At 34.0% G+C, this 27708-nt stretch overlaps 1 protein-coding gene across 1 annotated transcript; it reads right to left on the bottom strand.

The window, feature by feature from the left end:
* Positions 1-58: 58 nt before the first annotated feature.
* PER2 (period circadian regulator 2) lies at positions 59-27708 on the bottom strand. Its single transcript, XM_014053354.2, is given in 21 exon segments — positions 59-988; positions 2377-2527; positions 4792-4981; positions 5078-5252; positions 6388-7217; positions 7988-8248; positions 8462-8653; positions 9627-9757; positions 9857-10022; positions 10482-10581; positions 10745-10876; positions 12145-12250; positions 13236-13389; positions 14666-14772; positions 15489-15567; positions 19082-19215; positions 19508-19559; positions 21313-21514; positions 22429-22550; positions 25585-25739; positions 27394-27708. Coding segments are annotated over 21 exon segments (3756 nt in total). The 5' UTR covers positions 27630-27708; the 3' UTR covers positions 59-907.

The following is a 27708-nucleotide window of genomic DNA, read 5'->3' as shown; positions in this document are numbered from 1 at the left end:
TATTCTGCTATCACACAACAGAAATTATTGTCAATGTTAAGATTAGATTTTCCTTGCTGGGCAATTATTTCAGTACAGAATATGATTTTAAAAATGAGCTGTGACTTAAAAGAAAGGACATAAAAATTCATTCTGAGACATTAACATATTTTTACAGTTATATGGAGAAGTATGTTTCTAAAACAAGAGTGACAAATGAATTCTAAGGCCAGGACAATGGAACAAATTATAATATTTACTGAATACAAAATGCAAAGATTAAAACCATATTATTACAAACACGTATTATTTTCTCACCTTAAAATTCTCTCTTAGATACAGAAAGAATAAGATACTGTTATTGCATTGAAAATATAGCAGTAAACAAAAATGTATTTAATGCTTAACAGTGGATTTATTTTATAACTGAAATACTTGTAAAATATTTGATCTATTAATTTCAAAATCATTCAAGACATTTCTAAAGTGGAAAATATATAGTCCATATTACAGGGGAAAAAAATAGAGTCAGGAAATAAATGTTAGGACAGCAAAGTATTTATATATTTTTTATGGAATCCAGTGAGGTTTCAGTAGCATTTTCTATAATTTTAATACACTATAACTTTAAATGTAAACATTTAAAATTGAAAAGATTTTATTAAAGCAAACAATCACTTTCAGAAATTGCTCACAGTAATAGAAAGACATGCCCCCGTAAAAAGATATTATTAACAAATGACCTTTTATAGAACAAAAAATCAATTTGTTTGCTTTATGAGATTCATTTCACAAGAAACAAACTTAACCTTTAAGATCGAGTGATGCATTTGCGTTAGCTGAAAGCAGATGGTTTTGAAATTATTTCCATAGATTACACATTTTCACTGTTGAATTGCTTCAGGATCCATGAACTATTCTCACCACCTCATTCATTAAGCTCCATTTCATCAATTTCTCCTTTATTTTGTATGCAAGATCAGCTATTTTCTTCACAATTAACACAAAGCTTTAAAAGAAAAAGTGAATCAACTTTTAATGAACTGGAATCTTCACTTTAATATTTTTTCTTAAAAATATTTGATCGTGCCCAAAAGAGTGTGTGCATTAAAACAGTTGGCTGGAGTAACCTGAATTGAACACATTGAGATTAAATTGTACTGTTAGTCTCCTTCTAATTGGACTATTGCAACATATTCTATACATAGGTACCTGGAAAGGCATTTGAAACTTCAGCTAGCCAAGAATGTGGCAGCAGAATCAGTTTTTGGTGCACCATGATATGGCCACATAACACCATTGTGATGGGAGCTGTGTTGCTTCCCAACAGTTCAACATACATTTGGTTGGATTATATAAAGCATCAGTTTCCCCCAAGGGTTTATGACTGTCCGACATGTCAAACAAAGAGGGCAAATGGCAGGTCTCTTCAGTAAGGGGGAGTCACCTACTGAATCCTAGGAAGTGGGCTTTCTCTATTATGGCACCTGCCCCATGGAAAAGCATCTCCCCGAGTTATAGATAATCCCAACCTTATAAGATTTTTGGAAGGCTGTGAAGACCTGGCTCTTCCCTCAGACATTGGGGCCATGTTGATCATTTGGGAACTAGCATGGATGTATGCCAACAGTATACCGTATTTTTTGGAATATAAGATGCACCGGAGTAGAAGATGCAGCAAGGTTTTTAAGAGGAAAATTAAAAAAAAAATTGCATTCTGCAAACCTCCCAAAAACAGCCTGTTTTTCATGAAAACGAGCCCATCCCCCCCCCCCAAAAAGGCATGAATAGCTATGGAGCTTGCAGAGTGTTCCGGGGGGAGGGCAAAAACGAGTAAAAAACAGCCCATTTTTTGCAAAAATGGGCCCGTTTTCATTAAAAAGGGGCATGGATAGCCTTTAGGAAGCTTATAAAGTACTTCTGGGGGCTGGGGAGGGGGAAATTGAGCAAAGAATGGGCCATTTTTTGCTCATTTCTGCCCTCTCCAGCCCCCAGGAGCTCTCTAAAAGCTTCTAGAGGCTATGCACGACCATTTTGGTGAAGGGGGCGGGGTTTTGGGAGGCAAAAATTGCTGTATTCAATGTTTAAGACACACCCAGATTTTCAGCCTCTTTTTTGAGGGGAAAAAGGTGCGTCTTATACTCAGAAAAATATGTTAAGTGTTTTGTGTTTTTAATGAGAGGGCCTCAACCTGGCCTCTTTTTTTCCCATTACTGATTTTTTTTTAATAGTATGTTCCGTGCCGAGAATTTAATTGGTTAGATGGGTGGTCTTACAGATTTACAGAGAAGTAAATGTGGTATACGCAAATGTTTCAATACTAATGTGACCTACGTATCTTTATTATTATACCAGCTACAAAATAAAATATTTTTTATACTTATCTCTAAAACATACCGAATTTGCAAGAGCCTGAGGGAGTTCACCTTTATGAATCCATGGATGAACTTCAAGTAACTCCCTTTTTTGATCCTCCGTAAATATTGGCTGGAACATTTGCATTTGTTTCAGTTTCAATTTATCATCTCTCAGAACAGTTTCCAATTTTCTAACATAAGCAAATATAGCATAAACAGTTTTATTTTAGCCTTGAAATAGCCAAAATGTATAAACATTAAAAATAATCACAGGCAAAATTTTACAGAAACAATTTAATTTTGGACTATACATTTTATTATTTGATGTATACATTCAAAGTTGACTCTTATATTACCTGTTATCAACATTCACGTGAATGTTGGCTATTTGGGAGAGAAGGCAATTCTATATTCTGCTGATGGCAAAATAAGAACTGTGCACAAACCAGGATATAATCAATTGTTAAAAAATTATCTATTTTCTTGATCTCTGAATGACTCATGTTGCGTGGTAGATAAGATTTCATATCAAACTTTCCAACATATATGGATATGCTGAAAGAGACCCAATTACTGCCAATGCAAATTATTATTATTTTTTAGGATAGTGATAGGCTGAAACAATTGCTTCTGTTTAGATGGCACAAAGAAAAAATGCAGTTAAGAATGTTGTTTGTTGGCTTATACAACAGAGCAGAAGATGAATATATAAAGCTCTCTTATGCCTAATTCTAAATTCCACATGTAATTCTAATGGTAGAAAAATCACTAAATCGCAAAGATGTAGGGTAAACTTTTTTCTTTATAATTACTGATAAAAACCCCAGAGCCATCCAATTAGGTCTCCATGGATGCTGCCATTATAGCTGTGGATCAAACACTTATACCTTATTTTTAGATTATTAGGTAAATCTGCATGTCCTCTTTTTCAAATGAAATAAAGAAAATGTCAAATGTCATATCTCTGTTGCTTGAGCATCAACATCACTAGTGCAAGAGAAAGTCAGAACAAGATATATTTTTCATATAAAATTCATGGCTTTGGTACAAATGAACTAGAGGCAACTTGATTTCTCTTACTATGAGCATCTATTCTAAATACTGATGAACAACAGAATGAAACATGATACAAAGAAATGCAAAGTTATTTGCCTGGGGGGAAAAGGTTCAAACAAGAGGGATATCTGGCTTGGTACTACAATATGTGTGACAAAAATATTACAATTGTGGCTGATCATAAGCTGAATATATCACATCATGGTGTGGATGCTAAAAAGGGGAAATGTAATTTTAACTGCATCAATTAAAGGTTCCTATTACAATGCTTAATTCTATATTATATTAAAAACTCAATTTTCATGTGAAGTTAGTCACGTAGTTAGTTTCCAGTCCTGGTAAACGAGACTTCTACTATATTATATATTAGTTGAGTTCTCATAATTATATTTTTAGCATTAAGTAAAAGGTAACTGAAGGGAGAAATATTTAAAAGTTCTTAAACAGATATTACAAAAATCAAGTGATGTTCTCCATCATCCTAGTGTGCAGGATACAGTAGGATGATTTTAACTTGCAGGAATGCAAATTCTGACTGAATGTTACTAAATAATTCTTAATAGGCAAACAAATTTGACAGTGGAATTAATTACTGAAGGAATGGTGAACTCTCTTTCACCGAATGTATTCCAAGAGAAGCTAAACAATTATCTATCAAAAATTCTTAATTTGGACTTAATTTGAAAATCAGTGAAATATGGTGCTGGTCCTCTGCCCACAAAAGTAAAACTTGGTTTCATCACATGCAGGTTTTACCAACAACATGCTGCATGTGATGATGGTTTTTTTTTCTTTTTTGTGTTTTTTCCTTTTCTTTCTTTCTTTTTTTTCTTTTTTCTTTTTCTTTTTTAACCCTAGGTTATTGTGGTGTCTATTAAATATATAACAGAGAGACACGGGGTGTGTGTATGGGGGGAAACGTAGTAGGGATGGATTGCTACAGGCAGGGGAGTAAGAAACGATACGAAATCAAAATCTATTAAATGAAACAACGAATGTATAAGAATGACAAAGGTTAAAACACCTGTAATCAAATGACATACTGTATGGGATGATGGGCTTTGTTTTCTTTTTTTGTGTGTGTGGTTTTTTTTTTCTCCCTCTGCCTTTCTTTTTCTATTGTTATGTGATTATGTTGTCTATGTAACAAAAATAAAAAAAATTCCTATATATATATATAAAAAGTAAAACTTGGTTTATGGGAGTTAAACCAATGGTGGCTGTGGGGGCCAAATAGGGACAAAGAAGTCATTCTGGCAAAAGTAGCAAGAGCCTGTAGATGCCACTGAAGAAAATATATGTTTTCACATGAACAATAGACAATGGCTGATTGAAATCAGAAATGTTATTACTTAGTTGAGATAATATGCAATTTTAATCAAAATTAAAACTAAATTACCGTGATGGAATCTGGTAAGTCATCATTACAGTATCATCTGCATTTGCCATCAAGAGCCAAAGAGGATCCTGGAGGACACTTTTAATGTACTGTACATTTTCTTCCATTTGTGGACAGTTTGTTTTAGGATTATTTTCTGAGGAGTTAATACTTCCAATATACTTGCTGATATGACTTGTCTCACTACATCCTACAGAAGGGAAAAACAACACGTTCATTCATAAAACCTGATTCCCCCCCCCCAACAATTTAACTGCCTCAAGAATACTGGCACATGCCACATTACCTGCTCCACAAATTGACATATCACATCCATTTGATCCAGACTCAGCAGCTGCTAAAGCAAAACTTTCTGATGAAACAGAACCAGTGACTGAGTTTGTGTCTTCTTGAAGTAAATCAAGTAGATCAATAGATAAAGAAAAGTCATCATTATTCTGAACTTCCGCTGGTGTGTTAACCTTAACGAACAAAAATAAAACAGTATCCCTTTAAAGATTTAAGGAAGAAATTTTAGTTTTCAATAAGTGGATTGGGTTTAAGCTCATTATATAAGGTTCACATAGCAATTATATTAGTAGAAGAGAGCTATGGACAAAAAACATAGTTTAGTTAGGTATTTAATCTAAATTATAATAATGTACATTCCATACTTTGTACAGGAGTCATGGGCTGTCTTTTGCTGGAAGTCTTTAAGAGAGACCATGCAACAACCTGTGCTATTGTCTATGGAGATTCTCAGATTGAAGAAGTTTCTTGGATAAGAAGCAAAACGTTTTCTAGGGGAAAAAACCCAAGAAAGTCCAGTTGCCTTTTGAAAAGCACCTTTGGGACAATCTGTCCCAATCTGTCTCCAATTATTGCTCTAGATTTTCTACAATAAGCAGAGACTTGGGCTATATGATCAATAAAGCCCCTTGAAATATGTAATTGCCTGCGATATAGGCTCAACAGATAAATAAGAATAGTTAGCTTTATTGTCTAAACATACTGAAAACTTCATATTTTCTAGTTTGAAGATTTCCAATTTTAACAAAAAATAATTTAATACAGTAGCTTTTACACCAGTTTGTGTTTTGATTATATACCTTTAAAACAATAAAGAAAATATGAAACTGTAGATAGTATGCACTACAGGTAGTCCTTGCCTTACACCAATTTGTTTAGTGATCTTTTAAAGTTACAAAATCACTGAAAAAAATGACTTGTATCCATTTTTCAAACATGACTGTTGCAGCATCCCTTAGTCTCATGATAAAAATTTGGATGCTTGGCAACTGACTTGTATTTATAAAGGGTCTTGGGGGTCATGTAAACACCTTTTGTGACCTTCTGACAAGCAAAGTAAATGGGGAAACCAGATTCACTTAACAACTCTGTGACTAAACTTAACAACTGCAGCAATTGACTTAACTTATGTGGCAAGAAATGGCATATAATGAAGCAAAATTCACTTAATTGTGTTGCTTAGCAACAGAAATTTTGGGCTCAATTGTGGTTGTAAGTCAAGGAATATCTGTATTAAATAAATGTAATGACAATTTGTAAAGAATTTCCCACATGCATAATAAATAAGTAAATATAAGTAATGCTTACGGCACATGATGCTTTTCTTTTATCATTGCTTAATTGTTTATTTGTAATCTCTCCATCAGTTAAAGTCCCATAAATTCCCTCTATAGCAGCACTTCCACTTGTTAAGGTTTTTGGCATTTCTTCTAATTGCAGAAGATTCAACTGTAAAGGAGAACTGCACCGTGACTGGAACAACGTTGATGAGGATTGATTTTGTAGACCCAAGGACTCTGGTGTACAGGAACGGGACAGCTTATTTTGGCATTCTACAACAGGGTTCTTTTCACTATTTGCTAGAGAATTAGAACAAAATGGTTGTGCTGAAAAATCTACCTCAGGAGGGAACTTGTTTGAGGCAGCAAATGAAGGAAGTATTGTAAGCAAAGTTTCTGAAGAGAAAGAAGGCTGAACAGAAAAACCAGATGGCTCAAGACAAGATGTCTGTGGAATACTATTGCTTGTCTGAGGACATACAGGGTTAGGGAGAACAAGCGCTACTACTGGAGTCATTAAGGGTGGAACAAACTCAGTTAATGGCAGAGGACAATGTTTTTTGAAATCCTGTGTTTCATTAAAATAAGATGGGGAAACTTCAGGACCCGCTGGTCTGATTCCTGTAGACGGAAAAACGGTGGGCATAATTGTTGAAACTGGCCCAGATGGATAACTTGCTTGTGAATTATTTAATGGATTTGGGCTAAGCAGAAGAAATTTATGCAAGGGTTTGGTACCATATGTTTTATTGTCTGAAGAACCAAGTTGCTTGTGTCGTTTTTGTTTAGATTTCTTGATTCTCCCAATTTTCTTGCAAGATAAAGCTATTCCAGAACCATGGTGTAATCCACACATATCTAGAAAGAGAAGGTATTTAGTTGTGTGTGAGCATCTGTTTTGACTGTATTCTATTTTTAAATTTCTATCCAGCCATTTTTTTCATATAGAACTCAAAGCAACAAACCAACCAATACACCTTCCTTCCCATATTTTCCTCACAACAAGAACATTATGAGGTGAGTTGGGCTGAGAGGGAACCAGTTTTTTTAATGCCTAAAGTGGGACTAGAACTCACAAGTTCTGATTTTTAGACCACACCAAATTGTCTCTTCCTAGAACAGCAGCCACTAACCTTTTCAGTGCCATGGACCACTTCCATAGAGAGAGCTTTTTCTGCAGACCAGGGAGGCGTGGTTTCACATTCTGCTTGAATCCTACACATGTGCAGATGGGGCTTTGTTCATTTGTGTGGCCCTGTTTCTGGTGCATATGGACCGGTGCCAATCCATGGCCCAGGGATTGGGGACCCCTGTTTTAGAAGACATACCTTGTCTCCTTGTTTTGCATACAAAGTGACAAATCACACTACTTGTAGATTTGGAGGAAGTTACATATCTTTGAAAATGATAACTTAATCTCTCATTCATTTGGCTAAAAGTGTTTTTCAAATTTGGCAACTTTGATGTGTGGACTTCAATTCCCTAGCTAGCATGCTGGTTCATGGATCTGAAATATAGTGTTGATGTTTGGAAGAAGCATTTAATACAGCACATATCTACATATTTACTGAAATATATATACATAAGATCTTAAACAAATTAACAATAATTATTTAAAAAAAACATACCGTGTTCTCCTGGGCATCCTTTGGGTCTTTTTTGAAAGTAGCAATTGTAAGCACACTTAAAAATATGGAATCTTTTTATTTCTTTGCACTTATTCATAAAACTCCATTCTTCCTTTTGAGTATGTATTGCAAGGCTATCCTTTGTAAGGCAAAATTTCTTAAATATAGCTTTTCTCCTTTTCTCTTGTGAACTATTAGATTGTAGAACAATAGTTTGATTCTCTGTGGATTTTATCCCAGATAGATTGTCTTCTATAATTTCTAAAAATAAATTTGAAGACAGACATATAGGATTTTTTAATGTTATTAAAAAGTTGTAAACATGTTAAATATAAATGTCTATAGCAGTCTGCCAAAGTTTATACAGAAAAGAGAGCACAGAATTATTAAAATTAAATATCTAAATAAATTTCCTACATTTATTCTAGAGAATAGAGAGTCATATTCTACCTCATAACAAAAGTGGTACTATACCTAATTCAGGCTGTGCTTTTTTATCTCCAACATGAACTATTGTGCTGCTGTAGCTGCATTGACTGACAAAAGATATTACACTTTCTGGTTGTCCAGGAAAAGTCAAAGAAGCATCCATAAGAGCTAAAGCATTGGATGTGTCAGATGTTTCCAACACTGCAGGACCTATGTGAGTTTTTGACTGACCCCTTTCTTTTCAGTAACAACAGAAACACACCATATACACAAAGAGAAAAGAATAAAAAGAATAAATTCAAATGTTTCAAACAAATAAAACATGATGACAGGTGAAACTGTCCAGATCTACTAGACTGAGTCAAAAATATGATAAAGATTTGGATAGTGTAGTTTTTCATCTTCCTAGAATTTTTTTAAATTATGTGTGTTTCACTTTTTCATTCATGAGCTTGTAAATATGTTTTCCCTGATAAAAGTTTCCATCATTGTCATCAAGACTAAAGCACTGAATTGTCATTCCTTCTGGCTTTTACAGATTTACACTGGGGAAGAGGAATAAAATATTAGTACTGCTTTTCAATTTAATTTCCAAGTACTTTATTTATAAGTATTCCCTGCAATACTTTTTTAAAGAAATGTTTCTGAATGAGCACAAGAACATGAATAATTTTTCTCTTAATTTCAATATTTAGATTATTTAAATGCCCATGAACTGTAAAGCAATTTATTCATAAACATGCTGTACTAAATGCTAAGTTAACAAAAACTATACAATACGGTATAACTAGTAAACCTATTTCTAAGACTGGCATTAAATCAAAATGTTCATATTTTGCTTGTTGAATATTATTGTACTCTTTTTTTCTACCACATTCTCTGGTCTTTGAGAAACCTAATAATACAGAATAGACAATTACCAGTAACATGAATATATCACAAGTTTCCTTGTTTGACTGTTGCTGGTTGTTGCTGGTTAACTAAATATCATCATGGCTGAAGAAGAAAAGATGGACTGTTTCTTAAAGTGAGTGCTTTATGTGCATTGTATGGCTCATCTTAGGAAAGACCATGTTATCCATGTTATAAGACTGAATGTTGCCCAAATGGAAGCTAAAATCCTAGACACACTTGGGTAAGGAGCAATATTAGCTGAAAATAAATGTGTATAAGACTTATCTGAGAAATCCATAAACAATGTCTCCAATACCTGTGGAGATGTTGGTTGTATCAGCATTCATTTTCTCTCTATATATATCAGTATTCAGTGCTACATTAGTATATGGTGTAAGGTGAGTACTTTTCTGCATAGTATCAGCTGCACAGCAACTTTCCAAGTATCTACAAGAAAAAGCAACTTTAAAACTTTATAAAAACAATTCATTTAAAATTTGTATACATATACACACCAATAATTCAGTGAAATATATTATTGTTTACCTGATAACATTATCTAAACAGCTGATCTGTTGATATGAATATATCATTTGTTTCCCCCAAGTTGATTCTTTTGCACCTAGACTCCTTTGACAAGCAGTCCCAATGCCATCATTTTCAAACAATTGAGTGGTACTATTGGTATGATCACGGACGTCAGTGGGTTTCTCTGAGCAATATAAAAATAAAAATAATACAGAGGTTCATTCAATTTTTCTTCCATAATCAAACATTCTAGAGTCAACCAAGCCTAAGAACATAAGCAACTCAAGATCTGATGGCGCAGGGGTTAAAATGCAATATTGCAGAGATCCTCTGCCCACAGTTTGATGCCGATGAGGCTTAAATAGACTCAGCCTTCCATTCTACCAGGTTCAGTAAAATGAGGACCCAGACTGTTGGGGACAATATGCAAATAATGCTTCTACATTGTAAATTTCCCAGAGAGTGCTGTAAAGTGTTATGGGGTAGTATATAAGCCTAAATGATATTGCTATCTAAGATATAGGGAATTACCACACAAAATGACTACCATTAGCGGGGTTGGACTGAGCGCATTTGACAAAATAATTGAAGAGATAACTAAAATAGCTGATAATAATTACTTTAAATTGACTTTGCTTTATACCTCTGTCAGATTTCTTCTGATTTTCAAGCTTTAATATAGAATCAAAGGAGGCATAAGTTCTGTCCACACTTTCATTTTTACAAATATTTTGAAAAGAATTCTGGAATCAAGAGGAAACAAACAGTCTTTAAACCATACTTGATGCATATTTATTTGGAATAATTAATTAGCAATTGTTTAATTGGTAACATTTATAAGAAAAACCACCACTACATTTTTCTCATTAGATTGAAAATATTAATAGAATACAATGCCAAACTTACAGTTTTCTGTATCTTCTGAGTATCTTCATTGTTCCCATTGCTGTCATTGGATGAAGCCACACTCATTAGGTGCTCATGTGATCCATTGCTTCCCAAACTTCCATAGCCACTAGAGCCACTATTATATATAGGCTAAAAATATAGATATAGATATATTGTAATAATGAAGGACATTGCTAGTCAGAAACCTTATTTATTTGCATTCCTCCTTTATTATTTTCATAAATAACTCAAGGATGAAGAACATAGTCCACACACTTTCCTCCTCCCATTTTCTCACAACAACCACCCTGGGAGGTGGGTTCAGCACACAATAAGGATATTTGGAAACACTAAAAGCAGAATTCCATTTGCAAAACTTTCAATATTTTGAAGGTACTAGTTACGCAGTTCAAATATTTGTGTTTGTGTCTGTGTGTGCATAGGTAGTCCTCAACTTACATCCATTTGTTCAACAACTGTTCGAAGATACAATGGTCCTAAAAATGGACTTATGACTAATTCTCGAAGTTTTGGCTATCACAGCATCCCTGCAATCACATGAATTCAATCTGGGTTATCAGATTGTAATCATGATGTTGCAGTGAGCTGTGTCATGTAATCACCATTTGCAATCTTCCTTTTTGGCTTCCCACAAGCAGTCAATGTGGAAATGAGCAGAAAAGGTTGCACATCATGCCCATAAATTGCTCCCATCACGTTTTCTTGAGGAACCCCACTACAGAATGAGAAATCCTGAGGATCATCTCTACCTGCCCACACTCCTTGTTTCATGACACTTGCAGCATCACCCTATTTGTCCACAGCCTCTACCTGCCCTCCTGCTTCTTCTGTAAGCCCATATGAGTCTTTGGAGTTATAATAGAAATAAGGACTTCTGGGACCATCATCACTACATGACACGGTCATGTGACTTCATGCCTTATAAGTGCATTGCTTAGGGATGGCAATTCTGGTCCACACTGCCATTTGTCAGCTCCGAGGCCTGAAGCTGCCATTCAGGGGAGAAGACTGGGCCAGCTGCCAAGACTCACCATCCCACCTACACAAACTGAAGAAATTCATGCTAAAAATCCATGATTAATTGCCAGGTGGTTTAACTCTGGGTCATAAGGTAATGGGTGTGCGCACGTGCAGGGTGCGTCTTATCTTAATTACCAATGTAGCTATAAAAGGTGGTGGAAAGCACAGGGTGGCAGTTCTGATAATTTTTCATTGCCTTAGTGCTTTGTTGGTCAGTTCGTGCGGAAGGAAGAATACAAACCGCATTTCAAACCGTTTCTGTGTTAGGCTGGTTTCATTATCCCTTCGGAACCTGACACCATTGTAACTCAATGTTATCTGCTTCTGACGTGTGTATGTATATCTGTGAATAAATATATAATAAATAAATATCATACTTGTAGTAAAAGCTTATGTATTTGCTCTGTAATTTCTTCAGTATTAGGATGTTGTATTTTTTCTTCTCTGTGCTGAGGTACGAATACATCTTCATTCAAAGGACTCCTAAATTGCATTAATAATATGCAATGACAAGTTTGTTTATTTCAGTTACATGTAGTCTGTTTTTTTCTCTCTTTTGCATCTATAAACATTTAAACTGATCAAATATTCAGGCTTACATTCTCCAAACATGACTTTATGTAATCTGAAGCAACACTTGACAAGACTTGAAAGATCTGGGACAATTGTAAATTTCTTATAAACATTTTGTATTCAACACATGCAAATTTAAATGTAATTGTTAGCTCCCAGTTCATTAAAGAAATCATTTCTAAAATATGCATGCAAATTAGTGCCACTACCTTGACATTTTGACTTTCCAAAAGGTATTCATAATTACTAAATGAACATAAGCTAGAATATTTTAGATTCTAAATGTATCCATGTACTACCCACATATCATATATATCACTGAAAAAGAAAGCTGAGAAACTTTGCACAGGACAACATCAAAACAATGATTTCAAAAATGACCTACAGTTTGTGTAAAATTGTTATACTGAATTGCATAAACTTAGATAATTTAATTCCCACAAGGAAATCATTAAAGCCTCTTTAGTGTAGATTTGAAGGAATACTATATTGTATAACTAATCCCTGAATAAGCTACCATATATTGGATACAGTCTGCAATGGCATCCATGATGGAAATGTGGGCGAGATCCTAGTGTTAAGATGTCAATCATACAACTGACAACTTTTCTAAAATAGACTAATCTGGACCTTGTTTCAAGGGAAGGGGATAAGGAGAACTTATTATTTTTTACTGCCTTACCAATTTGGACTGGTCTTTCCTAGTACCAGCTTTTGCACTGACAGAAAAGTGCTCCAGGAGACCTAATTTAGATTGGTACCACACCATCACCATTGTTTTACACAGAGGATCTCTTTAATTGTATAATTAGATTTTGGCCCATTCTAATGTAAGGAGACCTCCTGCAAACAATTCATCTCATGAATTCTTGTTTTATTGACACTAATTTCTTACGTTCTAACTCTGTGTTTTCCAATTATAAATGAAATCTTTCGACTCCAAGGATTGATGAAACTGGACCAGCTTGTATCCAGAGTTACATATTCACCATTTCTAGTACAGAATCTGATTGGTGAATAATCAAATGGTTGTCCGCCATACTGAAGTACTGTTAAAAAAAAATCATGCAAGCTTTAATGATAAATAGAGAAAAATAATCTTTTGAAAATCAATAGCACACTTTAAAACTACATAACTTGTAAATATTAAAGGAGAAATACAATACAATAATACAATAATACAATAGCAGAGTTGGAAGGGACCTTGGAGGTCTTCTAGTCCAACCCCCTGCCTAGGCAGGAAATCCTATACCATTTCAGACAACAATTTGCTTGTTACTAACAGTTTGATAAAAAAAATCTTTGAACTTGAGACTTGAAACATGAATTATCTAATTTGGTTTTAGCTCAGTAGAAGATGAAAAGAACTGCTGACATGAAAATGTAAAATTAACTTAGTCTTTGCAGTGCTGAAAATGGGCAAGAATAATATTTACCCAGTATGGCTAAATTCAAGATTCTAAATCTAGACTTGGAGCAATTAGAAGGCTGTAATTAAACTTCCACAAAATATGCTAACAATAGTTATAATGTTTTAAATCGTCAAATATTTGAATTTTTTTCTGAAACAGATTAGACTGAGGCTATTGAGGAATTGAAGGTTACTGAAAGGATGCGACTAGATATACATAATATACATATATGCTATTTTGCATATTTATTTATTTATTTGTCTGTCTTGTATGCCGCCCACTCCTGGAGGACTCCGGGTGGCTCACAAAAGACAAGGGAAAGGAGGGAACGAGACAAAGACAACATATTAAAAACAAAACCAACATATATATACTTGAATACTTGAAAATAAGGCTGTATAAAGCATACAAAGCATTGTTCTTCATAGTGTTAAAGCTGTCACATTCTCTGTGACAGATCTGGCATAGTTGATACTGTAATTGTTTCCTTACAGGTACGGAAGACATTTCCTTTGAGACTGTGAACAATCTCAAATCTTAATGGAATAATATTTCAGTCATAAGCATACACATATACATCTCAATTTTGAATTCTTTAGGTATCATGTTCTTTGGGTGTCATGGTTTTTTGTTTTTTACATCAGTGGGCATAATTATAATCATCTATTCTCTGTCACCAATAATATGATTAAGATAGAAAAATTGGCACCTTTGCTCAGATACTTGAATCTACAAATAAACAAGACAGAAGACGCGAGTGGTCTGGAGAGAGTAAGTAATCAAAATTTAATCAGGAGATCAATCTGTTAAATATTTATTAAAACTTCATAAACATCCCTTATGCTTTATTGCATTTGTTTTCTTCATTTTTTGCTACCCACCCTTCATGAAAAGCAAAAGTAGAAAAACGTACTTTTCTGGTGAATTGTTAGCATTAAAGCTCTGTCACTTGGATGAAGATGTAGTAAAACAGGAGTTCCAATTAAGTCCTGGGGTAAGTATCCCAACAGAGGCACAGCTCTTAAAAAGAATTAGAATAAAAATAGAACACATTTTATATAGAGAGTATATCAATTTAATTTCAATTGAAATTAAATGAAAATAGGTATAGTATATCTGGAATTTATATCACACTTAAATTTGCAAAACAGTGGGAAAAATAGTTACATTTATCTCTTTATAAAAGTTATCTATATACAGTTATAAAACTCAGGTAGCAGTATGAATATAGCTATGCTGTCCTTTCATCCACAGGTCCCCCAACCCCTGGACTGTGGCCCACTACTAAGCCGTGGGTTATTTGCAACTGGGCTACATAAGCAGCGGGCTGGTGTGCAAATGTGCAGCTCAACTTGTATAAATTGAGCTGCACACACTGCCTACACACAAGCTCACTGGTCACGTAACCTAGTTCCCCACTTCCCCTCGTCAGGCTGCCAAGCTGCAAAGGTTGGGGAATGCTGCTTTAATTTTTGTAATGCAAGGTTTTCATTCAGAATTTAATGCTATTAGTAATGGAGAAAAAAGACCAACAAAATCATTCTGAAAGAAATTATAGTTCATTTTTAAAAAAAATTTAGGCAGATATTTTTTCTTCATAATTTGACAAAAGCCAACAACATAAATCCATACATTGTTATATTATGTGTATGTACATTACCTGTTTTAATTATTATTTTCATAAACAAGGCAGCAAAACATATATTAAAACATTAAGCATGGTAGTTTTAATTCACCTTTCATCTACTTCTTGGAATAAGCAACTTGGTGTATGGATGGTTGTAAAGATTCTTTTATTAGGAGGAATTCTAGGTGCTGAAAGAAAAGAAGTACATTTAATAGAAATAAAAAAAATTATGTAAACAGAATACACTAAAGAAACAGATAATTTTTGGCGTGTTCAATTTCTTTACAGCAACTGGTACTAAAAGCAAGATGTGATCAGTTTGTTTGCTTTTGTATTTTAAATACAGATTTAAAACTAATCACATGATAGAAATAAACCAGTTACAATTATTTTAATTTATGACATTAAAATCCTATTACAATAAATATAATTAAAGCACTTAAATCCTTGAATCTAATCATTTTATTGAGATTAGCAAAGCCTATTTTATTGAATAATACTTAGAATATTACAGGAAAGAATAAACAAAATCTTTATTTCCCATCTGGTAGTACATGAACTACAAGCAATATTCTAGGTAGAATATATTTTCCTTCTTTAAATCAACAAAGAAGATAGACATGAAACAAAAGAGTCAAGGGTGGAGGAAAGCAGAGGATAGCAGAACAACAGGTTTCCAGTTGGATGTGGAGATGAATGGAGTGTGTAGGATCAAAGGAGCCTGTGAGATAAGGCTAATGAAAGAATACGTTTGTCTGTCAATCTTAACTGTGCTGGCTTCATTATGGCATGCGGGAGGGGGGGGGATGAGATTTTGGGAGGAGTCAGTAAGTAAATTTTCATACATTCTGTTAGGCAAGATTACTATAAAATGTACACATGCTAAGAGCTTTCAGCATGGCTGTTATACAGGAACAAACTATTTAAAAAAGTCATGGTGATAACAATTAAAGAAAGATCTTCCCCTCACTCGTCCTACCTAAAAGCTGTTTTAAATGTCAGGTTACTTGCTATTAAGACTGTTCTCATTGAAGGTTTAACCTCTGAATGAAAATGCTGACTTATAAGTCATCTATCACCAGGAAAATAAATATTTCCCCCCTCAGATCTGTTTCCAAGGTTACTTAGCTGTACACACCAGATCTACTGTGGCATGGTAAGTGTCTATTGTGGTAGGAGTCTATGAGAATTCCATCTTGCTGATTCAATTTTCTATGCAACAGTTGACCAATTTATACTTTTGTTCCTGGGTTTGTTGGGATTGTTTTGGTCCACTGTCCAATCTGTTACCTAATATTTCCAATTTCTAAGATACTGTGAGCACTTTGAAAGAGGCATGGGTTGACTAGCTCAAATTTTGAATCAATAACCATGGACTTTCCCAATTACTATCTGACTATACAAATGGAATTTAGCATACTCTCAATCTGGTAGTCTGTTAGAGTAAAGTTGGTATTCTAAAAGGCACAGAAGTTCTATGTAAGATCATTGGCACAAATATTATTTGATCAGCTTTAATTTGGCCACTAGTATAACCCTCTGCTGGAGTAGTGAACTGGTTAAAATAGTTTGTTCTATATGACTGATATATACAAATGGTTTATTGAAATCACTTCAGATTTTCCTGCAAATTGTAGCAATACTACTAATTAAAATGGTATGGGTATTAGACAAAATTATTCAATGAAACCTCCTTTGCAGAAGAGCCTTGCTTATTGGGAAACTGAGGGATCTGAAACAGAAAGGACAATAATTTGAGCCCAAGGAAAATTTGGAGACATAAGCAGGGACTGAAACCCATTTGTAGTTAATTTCATAGCAGTGAAAGCAGCTAAGAACTCTTATTTTTCTACATCTTATCTGCCTCACTCCAGATGTGTAGTCTTGCACTCTGAAGACATTAGGAGAATACTGATTATCTGGATCCATTTCAATCAGATTCAATTGGGATATGGGATTGAAACTGCTTTCCTTGTCTTGGTGGATGGTGTATGATAGTAATAAACTAAATAAATTATTATTTATTTAAATCCTTACACATGTCAACTTTTTCTGTCAACTGGGCTTTGATAGTTTTATGACTGTTATAATCTTTTTTGCTAGATAATGCTGAAGGACTACTGTTCAACAACTAAGCAACAAGAGTATGGGCTCATATGGAGCTCCATCTTTGTCCAAATTTATACAATTTCTGTATGAAACCATTCAAAGAAATCTTTACAATGAATGTTATGCTTATGACATCCAAATATATTGCTCCATTTAATTTGATTAAATATTAAATTTGATAATGAAGTAGATAAGCATTAACAAGCTAAAATTAAATTCAGACTAGATAGAGCTTTTTTGATAAGTACAAAACAGCTCTAGGATTTGAATTCAGCCTGTTCTGGATAAGGTTTTATTACCCTTGACAGGTGTACAATAAGCTAACCAACCAACCAATTGATCATAGCACAAAAATAAAATAATCATTCTTTAAACTGTCAAAACTATTTTAATCAGAAATTATACTTTAATCAAAAATTGTCAGCTGCCTTAGGAGCCATATGAGTAGAGGAGCTGTATATAAAGTATAAAAGTAAGAATAAATAAAATATGCAAATGAGACTACCAATTCAATACAATACAATAGCAGGGTTGGAAGGGACTTTGGAGGTCTTCTAGTCCAACCCCCTGTCTAGGCAGGAAACCCTATTTGTCCACTAGGACTCCAAGATCCCTTTCACAGTTACTACTGTTGAGCAAGGTATCACCTATACTGTACCTGTGCATTTTGATTTTGTTGCCTAAATGTAGAACCTTACTCTTTTCACCATTGAGTTTCATTTTATTAGATAGTGCCCAATGTTCAAGTTTGTCAAGAGCCTTCTGTATCTTAAGCCTATCTTCTGGAGTGTTGGCTATTCCTGCCAGCTTGATGTCATCTGCAAATTTGATGAGTTCCTCATTTATTCCCTCATACAAATCTTTGATGAAGATGTTGAAGAGTACTTGGCCCAAAACAGAGCATTGGGATACTCCACTGCATACTTCCCTCCATGAAGATGCAGTTCCATTGAGGACTACACGTTGTGTGCGGTTGGTCAGCCAGTTACAAATCTATCTGGTGGTGATGCTGTCTAACCTTCTACTTTATCTAGTAGTAGGTTATGGTCTACCTTATCAAATGCCTTACTGAAGTCCAAGTAAACTATATCGACGGTATTCCTCTGGTCCACTAATTTTGTCATATTATCAAAGTATGCAATAAGATTAGTCTGGCATGATCTGTTTTTGCCAAACCCATGTTGGCTTTTGGCTATTACTTTGTTTGCTTCTAGTTCGTTGCTTGATTATCTGTTTTTTCCCCTTTTTTGAAGATGGGAACCACATCAGCTCTTAAATTCTATGCATACTTATATATCCAGTTGAAACCAATTAGCTCTATTTTCCAAAAGATACACATATACTGTAACAGGAGGAATATGAAAAATAGGGAGGCATTAAATACTAATAATTTTACTTCCAAGTAAACTTGATTAGTAACAGAGGTTACTTTAAAGTAATTATCTTCTGAATCCCCTTTTCTTCAAAGTACAATGGCGTTTCATATGGGAACCTCTCTATGTTATCAATGGTAGCTTCCTCAAAAGATGAGTACTTTTTGTAAAATATTATGTCTTTTTTGCTTTGAAAAGAAAAATAATATAGCATTATTACCTTCATAACCAGAGTGTACTTTTTCTGCAAGCAACATGCAACAAAGCTGATCTTCTATATCTTGTATTTTAATAAGGTATGGGGTCATACGGAATGGGTGGTAGTCATTCTCATTTATATTCACTTTTCCTGCACTAAAATGTGAAAAAAACATAGTTCAGTTATTACATTGTTATAGATTATTAAATATGGTATAGTTTTGGGGATTTTCAAAAATGTATTTATCACTTTTTCCATTCAAATGAGGAAATTTCATATTTTTTTACTAGCATAGTTCATTCATGTCTTCTCAATAGTAATCATAAAAATCAAAGGCAAGAATAGTTGCAGGGAAAAGTAGCAACTTTTCTATGTGAAAATACAAGGGTGTGCCTGAGTCCAAGTCCCCACAAAATACTGACTATTGATTATCATAATTTGCTTTACCTGAAGCGGCAGAAGAAAGATTTCTCCTTCATGAATTCTTGGGTAGCAGATTCTATAAAATATTTAAAACATTTGATAAGCTACAAAATTCTGTGTTCCTTTGGTATTAGGAAACTATTTAGTTATTCTGGTAAAATAGAAGGTCGATGCTGAATTGCTGGCGAAATAATTCTAAGTGATGGTTGGGAGAAGCTTGCACCAACCAGAATGGAAAACATGTTTTTATACCCACGGCAAAGCTTTTGGAGGTATTATTCAGGAAGAACCCAAACATGCTGTGCTCCCATTCAAACATGCTCTGCTCTGATAAGCAAGGTAGCATACACATTCCTTAGACAACATACATTTCACTGTTAGATAAGGTATGAAAAAGATTCTCCAGGCTGGCATATACATGGCAAAAGAATAAAAAATAAATACTACAAGACAAAGTATTTTCAGTTTTACATTACAACTGATATATTCACATTTAACCAAAAGAAAGCAGAAAAATGTTTCCATATAGCATTGCTGTAGACATTAGTCAATTTCCAATAGTGTGAAAACTTTCCTCAATGAAGAAACTTTTGCAGAAGCAATAGTTTTATCATTATCAGTTTTAAATTTATTATAGGTAGTCCCTGGCTTGTGATCACAATGGAGCCTAAATTTTTTGTTGCTATGTGAAACATTTGTTAAGTGAATTTTGCCCCATTTTATGACCTTTTTGCCACAGTTGTTAAATCACCCTAATCGTTAAGTGCTTGTAAAGTCAATCTGGCTCCCCTGTTGACTTTGCTTGTCAGAAGTCCTCAAAATGTGACAACATGACCCTAGGACACTGCAACTGTCATAAATATGAACCCGTTGCCATCCAAATTTTGTTGATATGACCATAGGAATGGGTTGTAAATGTGGAGCGCTGTTGTAGTTTTGAACACTCATTAAATGAACTGTTGTAAACTGTATTCAGTTTCCCAGTTTCACTTGGGAAATTGAAATTGGTTACTATTTTCGAATAATTCATAACTTAATATTTTAAAAGTTTCCCTCATAAACTCTGACAGGAGTATGTAAGAACAACTTTTAATCATTTGGAGTTATGTGAAGAATTGCTTTAATCTTTCAGATTAAAGCTAGCCAGAGAACACATAACATTCTAATTAAGACAGCAGTCCCCAATCTTTTCGGCTCTGTGGACCAGGGGGATGGGGGTGTTTAGTGGTCAGAGAGAGGGAATGATTTTGCACAAGTGGTGGGATCACGTGCTTGCCGCTTGCATAAAAGCAGCTTTGTGCGCTTGCCTACTCAGTTCAGTTGCCACAGTGTGTGGTCCCGCTTGTGTGGTACTGGGTGCAACCCAGAAGTTGGGGACCCCAGAATTAAGAGACCAAATAATTCATTTATGGAAAGACCATATAGATTATGAGTTCCTGTGGAACTCATTTGGAACACCTTCCTCTGGGATATTTTTCATTTCCTAATCTAGATTATAGCCCTGATATTCCGGCGATTTCACAGCCCTGGCCCAACCTTGCTTGTCTACTACACTTTTACAGGTGCTGTCACCAGCTGACACTTCATTAAAGCTACAATAATGAAACAGTGATCAGAGTTGGCCCAGAAAAGTGCTTTCATCATAAGGAGAAAAACAATCAGAAGAGCTCAAAAGAGTTAGTATTTGTAAAAAGAAGTACACAATTATGGCTCTATATTTTTCATGAGCCAAAACAATTGTAATTATCTGTTATTTAAAGAAATATTACTTCTCAAGTAAGTATGGGTAAAACATGTTAATGTAGGCACAATTGAAGAATTTAACTTACCAACTCCATTGCAAATACTCCAAGATGGTAATCTATATGGTATAGTTGAGCTATAGAACACACTGACATCCTGAGGTGCCAGAAACTCCACAAATTTGGCATTTTTAAATAAATCTTTCTTACAATGGAGGATACAGGCAGCCTGATCAGAGATGTACAAAATTTTCCCAGTAGCCAAAGAAACAGCTACAGCAAACATATCCTAAAACATGATATATATTCAATGAAACACATTTTAGGCTGGCAAAAGGAAAATAAACACAAATGCTGTTTGCTGCAAATATGCTAAACTAATGAGATATGACAAAATTAACATATTATTTGGGTAACAAGAGAATGAGTAAATGAATAAATGAATGAATATATTATGATTTACTTCTGACTATTAACAGTATGATTCTATATGGATTCTGAATCAAATTAAGATCCCTTTTAGGGAGATATATCATTTTTATATTGGGCGAATCAAGATAATTGCCTTTTATTCAATAAATCATATTAAATAAAATTATGACATGCCTCAGTGATCAAAGAGGGCCAGCACGTTTGCAAACAATTCCAGAATCAAGCTCTTGGAGTAAGAACAGAAAAATGCTATCTAAAGATCTATAAACATCATGCAAATTCAGGCAGTTATCTTTTATATATGTAATGGTATGCATGTGTAAGCATGTGTGTGTGTATGTGTGTGTGTTTATATTTTTGTTATGTATAAAAGTATCATGGTATCATGGGAACCAATACTCTTGAATGGCTTATTCGTTTCACTTACCATTTTATTCAGCCTCCTCTCTCTTCTCCCCCCACCCACCCAAGCAGGAAGTAGCATATATGGGTTGTCTCCCCCAGTATAATTTTATGAAAATGTATTAATAGATTAAGTAACAAACATTGGATTGACTCACTGAATCTAAGGTTCACTATCAGTGGGAATCAGCATCTCCCTGGTTTAAGTCCAGAATCCCAACGGCTTTCCTTTATGTGGGTTATGTTGATACTAGACACAGAAATAATTTAAATTCTATAGATTCTTTTAACTATTAAAAAGAACTGATAAGATTTCCTATTTGAGTTGAAGAAGATAATTTGCACATTTGTTGTGGTGGGAATACTTACTGCATTCTTCATGGTGTACTCTGCAGTAATGTTTTTAACATCTTCCACAGTACAGGCTAATATACCAAGATCACAGAGATAGCTTTCATTAATCATTGTCAACTGATAATATTCTTCATTGGCTACAGAAAAAAAAACAATGTGTACAATTCAGCTTTTTAAATACTCTTTTCATAAGGGTACAAAATATTTTATTTAGGCTGTATTTAATTGTATTTTTAAATGAACAATTTTCCTTTTCAGATAGAAGTGTACTTCCCAATTAATTTGTTAAGTATGAACTTTGAGTTAGTATTTGTTTGTTTTTTTAACCAAGGGGCAAGAAATAAGTTTTCAATTTATTTCTTTTTATAATGATTTTTGAGTTTTGTCCCCTCTTAAAATTGTAATTATCAGATCACATTTTACCATATTTATATTTGTCCTTACTTGAGTCATTCAGAGTAATAAAATAGATGCTTAAAAAGGAGGCAGGTTTATCACATTTAAAATCTTGGAACCTATAGTAAAATCCTTAGTTTAGCACCTTGACAGAAAACAGAGTTTAAAATTTCAGAAATATGGGATGGGAAAATTAGTGAAAGAGTTATTGGAAACCCACTTGTCCATTTTAAAATTTTGTGTAATCATATTATCAGTCCATGAAGCCACTAGTCATTTTGTCACATAAGCAAGCCTTGTGCTATATCACTTACCATTTCAATTTGATTCTTGAATAAACTTTCAAATATTCTTATATTCTTATTCTTGTATAAGCTTTCAAATATACTTTCAAATATACAAATTCATATATACTTATTTACTTATTTCCCTATGGAAGGAGTATATTTACCTTGAAAATGTAAAAATGCTTTTCCCCCAAGTGCTTTAATATTCTCTCATTTATCTTTTACACTTGGATTATAAAACAATTTAAACAATTTTACTTTTCATTTACATTAACTATGCCTTCATTCCTTTTCTTTCACCATTCAATAAAAGCTCTCCTCCAATGAAATATTGATATTCTAAATGTGATCAATTTGTAAGCCTCTACATTTCGGAAAACCAAAATATTTTTTTTATTTTGCACATCTTAATCCTGAGAAACTGGATGATTCCTCTTGTATTCAGAGAGATATTCTAGGAACTTTCATAAACAAGAACAGAAATGGAGTTGGTAGGGATGTATTAGAGCTGCCTGTCGATGCATTTCCACTTGGATCTTCTCATGTTTCCATGATTTGACAGTTATGAAGAGGCAGATGGAGGCAGGTTGGCAACTATGCAGTGACCTTAATTTTTCACAAATAGCAACTTTTCTAGAAATTTAAGTTCTTTGAAATAGTTAAACATGTAAGTATTAAATGAAAATATTCTTTCACCTCCAGAGCTTTAATTTAAATAGGAGTGTTTTAATAAATTAAATACTCATTTTAATAAAGGAAAATACTCTAGGAAATTTCTTTTGCCATCTGTGTTTGCTATATATTTCTGCCAACAGAAGAAAAGCTATTTAAAGCTATCACAAAGAATTCCACTTTTTGCCTCTTCAACCAAATCCTGACAGTTCTTATCATCTCTTCATCTGAGCCAGATAACCACAAAGATATTCCTTCAATTTTGGGAAAAGGTGGAAGTCACATGGTGCCAAGTCTAGTCTGCCAAATGGAATAAGATAGTGAAATCCAACTCCATAATTGCCTCGAGTGGCTTATGAGGTGTTTACTATCATAATGCACCACAATTTCTTTCTTTGACTTCCAAATTCTTATTTGTTGTTTCAAAGTTCTGAGTGTTGTAACACTCTGAGTTGATACTGATAAAGTGAAATCCATGTGGATCTACCTACTTGTATTCCAAAAATATGTAACTCCTTTTATGCTTAGACCTGAGTTTTGTGTGTCTGTGTGTGTGTGTGTGTGTGTGTATGTGTGTATGCATGTATATGTATGTATGGAAAGCTTTTTGATATTCCATGGACGGAATGCTCGATTTTTAGGCTGTAATTGTGGGCCCATGTCTTGATTACTGTCCCAATCCTATGGATAAATTCCTCACCTTCATTTTCATGGCACTACATTTTTTTTCTTCTGTTCAATTGTGTCTGATTCTTGTAGACTGCCTGGACAAATATTGCTAGCAAACTTCACCTCTTGAAAGGGCCATTTCTGTCACAAGAAGACTAGGAACCTTTCTTGCACACATGTCTTGGTTAAGAATATCAATAATGTGATCCACACATTTTGAACAGCTCAATTTAATAGCAATTTTGCTTTGGCCAACTGTCCTTAACCAATTCATCAATCTTCCTCATGAGAAAATTATCAGTCATAGATCGTCTACATTGATCATACAATTCAGCTCTTCCTAATTCCATATCTCTATATTTTTCGTCCAGCAGCACATAGTAGTATTTAGCTTAATAGTCATCACTTTAAAACAACCTGGATTTGGTGATGGATTTCAACTCAAGTGACTCTTCCTCAATCTGAAATTTAATCATGGCATGTTGCTTCCATTTTATGAATAGTAACTCAATCTTTTTTCCAGCAACTTCCAGCAGTGAAAGAATAGAAACTGAGGAATACCTTATCTCAGAGCTTCTCAAAAGCCAATACTGCCATCTGTTGGTGATCTATTATAATTTTGGATGTATTTCATGCAACCTTCATATATTCAGTTCAGTTAAATAGTTAAGTTGGAAAAAAACAGCTATGAAATATATCAATCTAATTAATGTAAATCTATCCTGGAGTTAAATTCATTTAAATAGAATCCATATCAATCTTATATATATCCTATCTTATTCTATTAACCAAACAGTAGTGTGAAACACACATTCAAAATCTTGGGGCTTGTGTGATGCTCATGTGACAGGTCTGTCAGTATGTATATGTATTATATGTATGTGTGTGAGACAGACGCTGAGGTATAATAGGTTAATATGAACTTTCATGATATGATTTTATTTTATTCTATAGTGTATACTGATATGAACTGATGTTTAGGTTTTGACTTTAAAAACAAAGTTATAGCAATCATATCAAGATCGTAATTTTAAAGAAGCATTACTCTTGTTCGCAGACTCCTTTTATCATAGGCTTGCTTCCTGTGGTAGTTTCTGTATATTGCTTTAATTTCCTAAATAGGAATAGGAATGGTTAATATAGTTACCTTTAATTTGCTTAATGCTCCTAAGTGCATATTTCAAAGTTGCCAGGATACTTGGTTTGCCTTTGATCTTTTTATGAGGAGGAAGATATCCTTTTAGATCTTGCAATATTTTTATCAACTCCTTCCGAGTTTTAGCTTTAGAAGGTTGTTCCCTTCTGGACATTGTAAATGAAAATAATTCAAGTTTAATGTAATTTTGTAGTAAAACCCAATATTTAAGATTTATTGAATTATTTATAAAACAATGCAAGGTGATATAAGCACACTGTTCTCCAGACTGCTTAAGTATATTTTATTTTTACAATATACAATTCTTTAAAAAGGAGACTCTCAAAAATGTGAAATATACTAATTCTTCATTTAGTCTTCCAATAAGATTAAAAAATGTTCTAAGTTTTTTATGATTAGACTAAAATGAAATTCAATAGTGAAAAGAATAAGGTTCTACATTTAGGCAAAATGAAATGCACAGGTACAGTATAGGTGGTACCTTGCTCAACAGTAGTAACTGTGAAAGGGATTTTGGAGTCCTAGTGGACAACCATTTAAATATGAGCCAGCAGTGTGCAGCAGCTGCCAAAAAAGCCAACACAGTTCTAGGCTGCATAAACAGATGGATAGAATCAAGATCAAGTGAAGTGTTAATACCACTTTATAATGCTTTGGTAAGGCCACATTTGGAATACTGCATTCAGTTTTGGTTGCCACAATGCAGAAAAGATGTGGAGACTCTAGAAAGTGTTCAGAGAAGAGCAACAAAGATGATTAGGGGACTGGAGACTAAAACATATGAAGAACAGTTGCAGGAACTGGGTATGTCTAATTTAATAGAAAGAAGGACTAGGGGAGACATGATAGCAGTGTTCCAATATCTCAGGGGTTGCCACAATGAAGAGGGAGTCAAACTATTCTCCAAGGCACCTGAGGGTAGAACAAGAAGCAATGGGTAGAAACTAATCAAGGAGAGAAGCAACTTAGAACTGAGGAGAAATTTCTTGACAGTTAGAACAATTAATTAGTGGAACAGCTTGCCTCCAGAAGTTGTGAAAGCCCCAACACTGGAAGTTTTTAAGAAGATGTTGGATAGCCATTTGTCTGAAATGGTATAGGGTTTCCTGCCTAGGGAGGGGGTTGGACTAGAAGACCTCTAAGGTCCCTTCCAACTCTGCTATTGTATTGTATTAATTACATTCTTGCTGTAAGAATAATGTATTCATTAAGTTAGAAAGTTGGTAAAAACATTTTAATGGATACTGCAATTAATTCAGCATAACAGAGAAAACTGAATTGTCACTGAACAGTAGTGAGTACTGTACATTTAAATAAGGTTAGTCTGATTGTCCAATACATCATTACTTCTGTTGAATATAAAAAGCAGGGGACATTTAGTCACAGCTAAAGGATTATGCTAAAAATTGGCAGGCTCTTTAAAGCAAATTATTCCATTTCTAATCACAATTAAAATTTAAATTGGCAACCTTATTAATCCTTGTCCATTTTAACATCAGACATAATTGTAGAGGGTGGAGAGATTGTACTATTCTACATCCTTACCTCTACTATAAATGTGAAAACAGCAGACACTTATGCAGTGGCGTGAAAACTGCACAAATAAAATTCACCCATCATAACAATTTCAGTTAATATGTTGAAATGCATTACTTTTGGATTTAAATCCTGTATCCTGTGTCTGTCTATATATGAGCATTTAGATATGGAATATCCACAATTATACAAATTAAAATTACATATAATCATTGCTACAAATATTCACAGCATCAGGACAATTATTTAGGATCAGAATAATACCTTTTATAGTAATCAAAAGATTCCATAATCATAGTTGTTTCTTTATCATTTTCTTCACCCTCATTGCTGTGGGAATCATGCCCGTTGGAATAATTTTCATTGATATCATTTCTACTCATTTCCCCACTCATCTCAATATCTTCCTGAAGAATATCCAAATTTTGTTCATTCTCCATTTGAATATCCATAGTTTCTACAATAATTTTATCACTTGCTGTTTTCAAATAGTTGTTCATTCTAAGCAATTTTAATGCTAATAAGTGCCATATAAATGTCAAAGAATCCAAAAAGTTTCTCAGAGCAAAGAATATTTGG

The sequence above is a fragment of the Thamnophis sirtalis genome, unplaced genomic scaffold (genome assembly GCF_051295495.1).
Source record: "Thamnophis sirtalis isolate CommonGarterSnake01/CBP01778 unplaced genomic scaffold, rThaSir2_p1.2 scaffold_11, whole genome shotgun sequence".
NCBI lineage: Eukaryota > Metazoa > Chordata > Lepidosauria > Squamata > Natricidae > Thamnophis > Thamnophis sirtalis.
The sequence above is the reverse complement of the archived record's forward strand: the minus strand, read 5'-3'. Positions and strand labels throughout refer to the sequence as shown.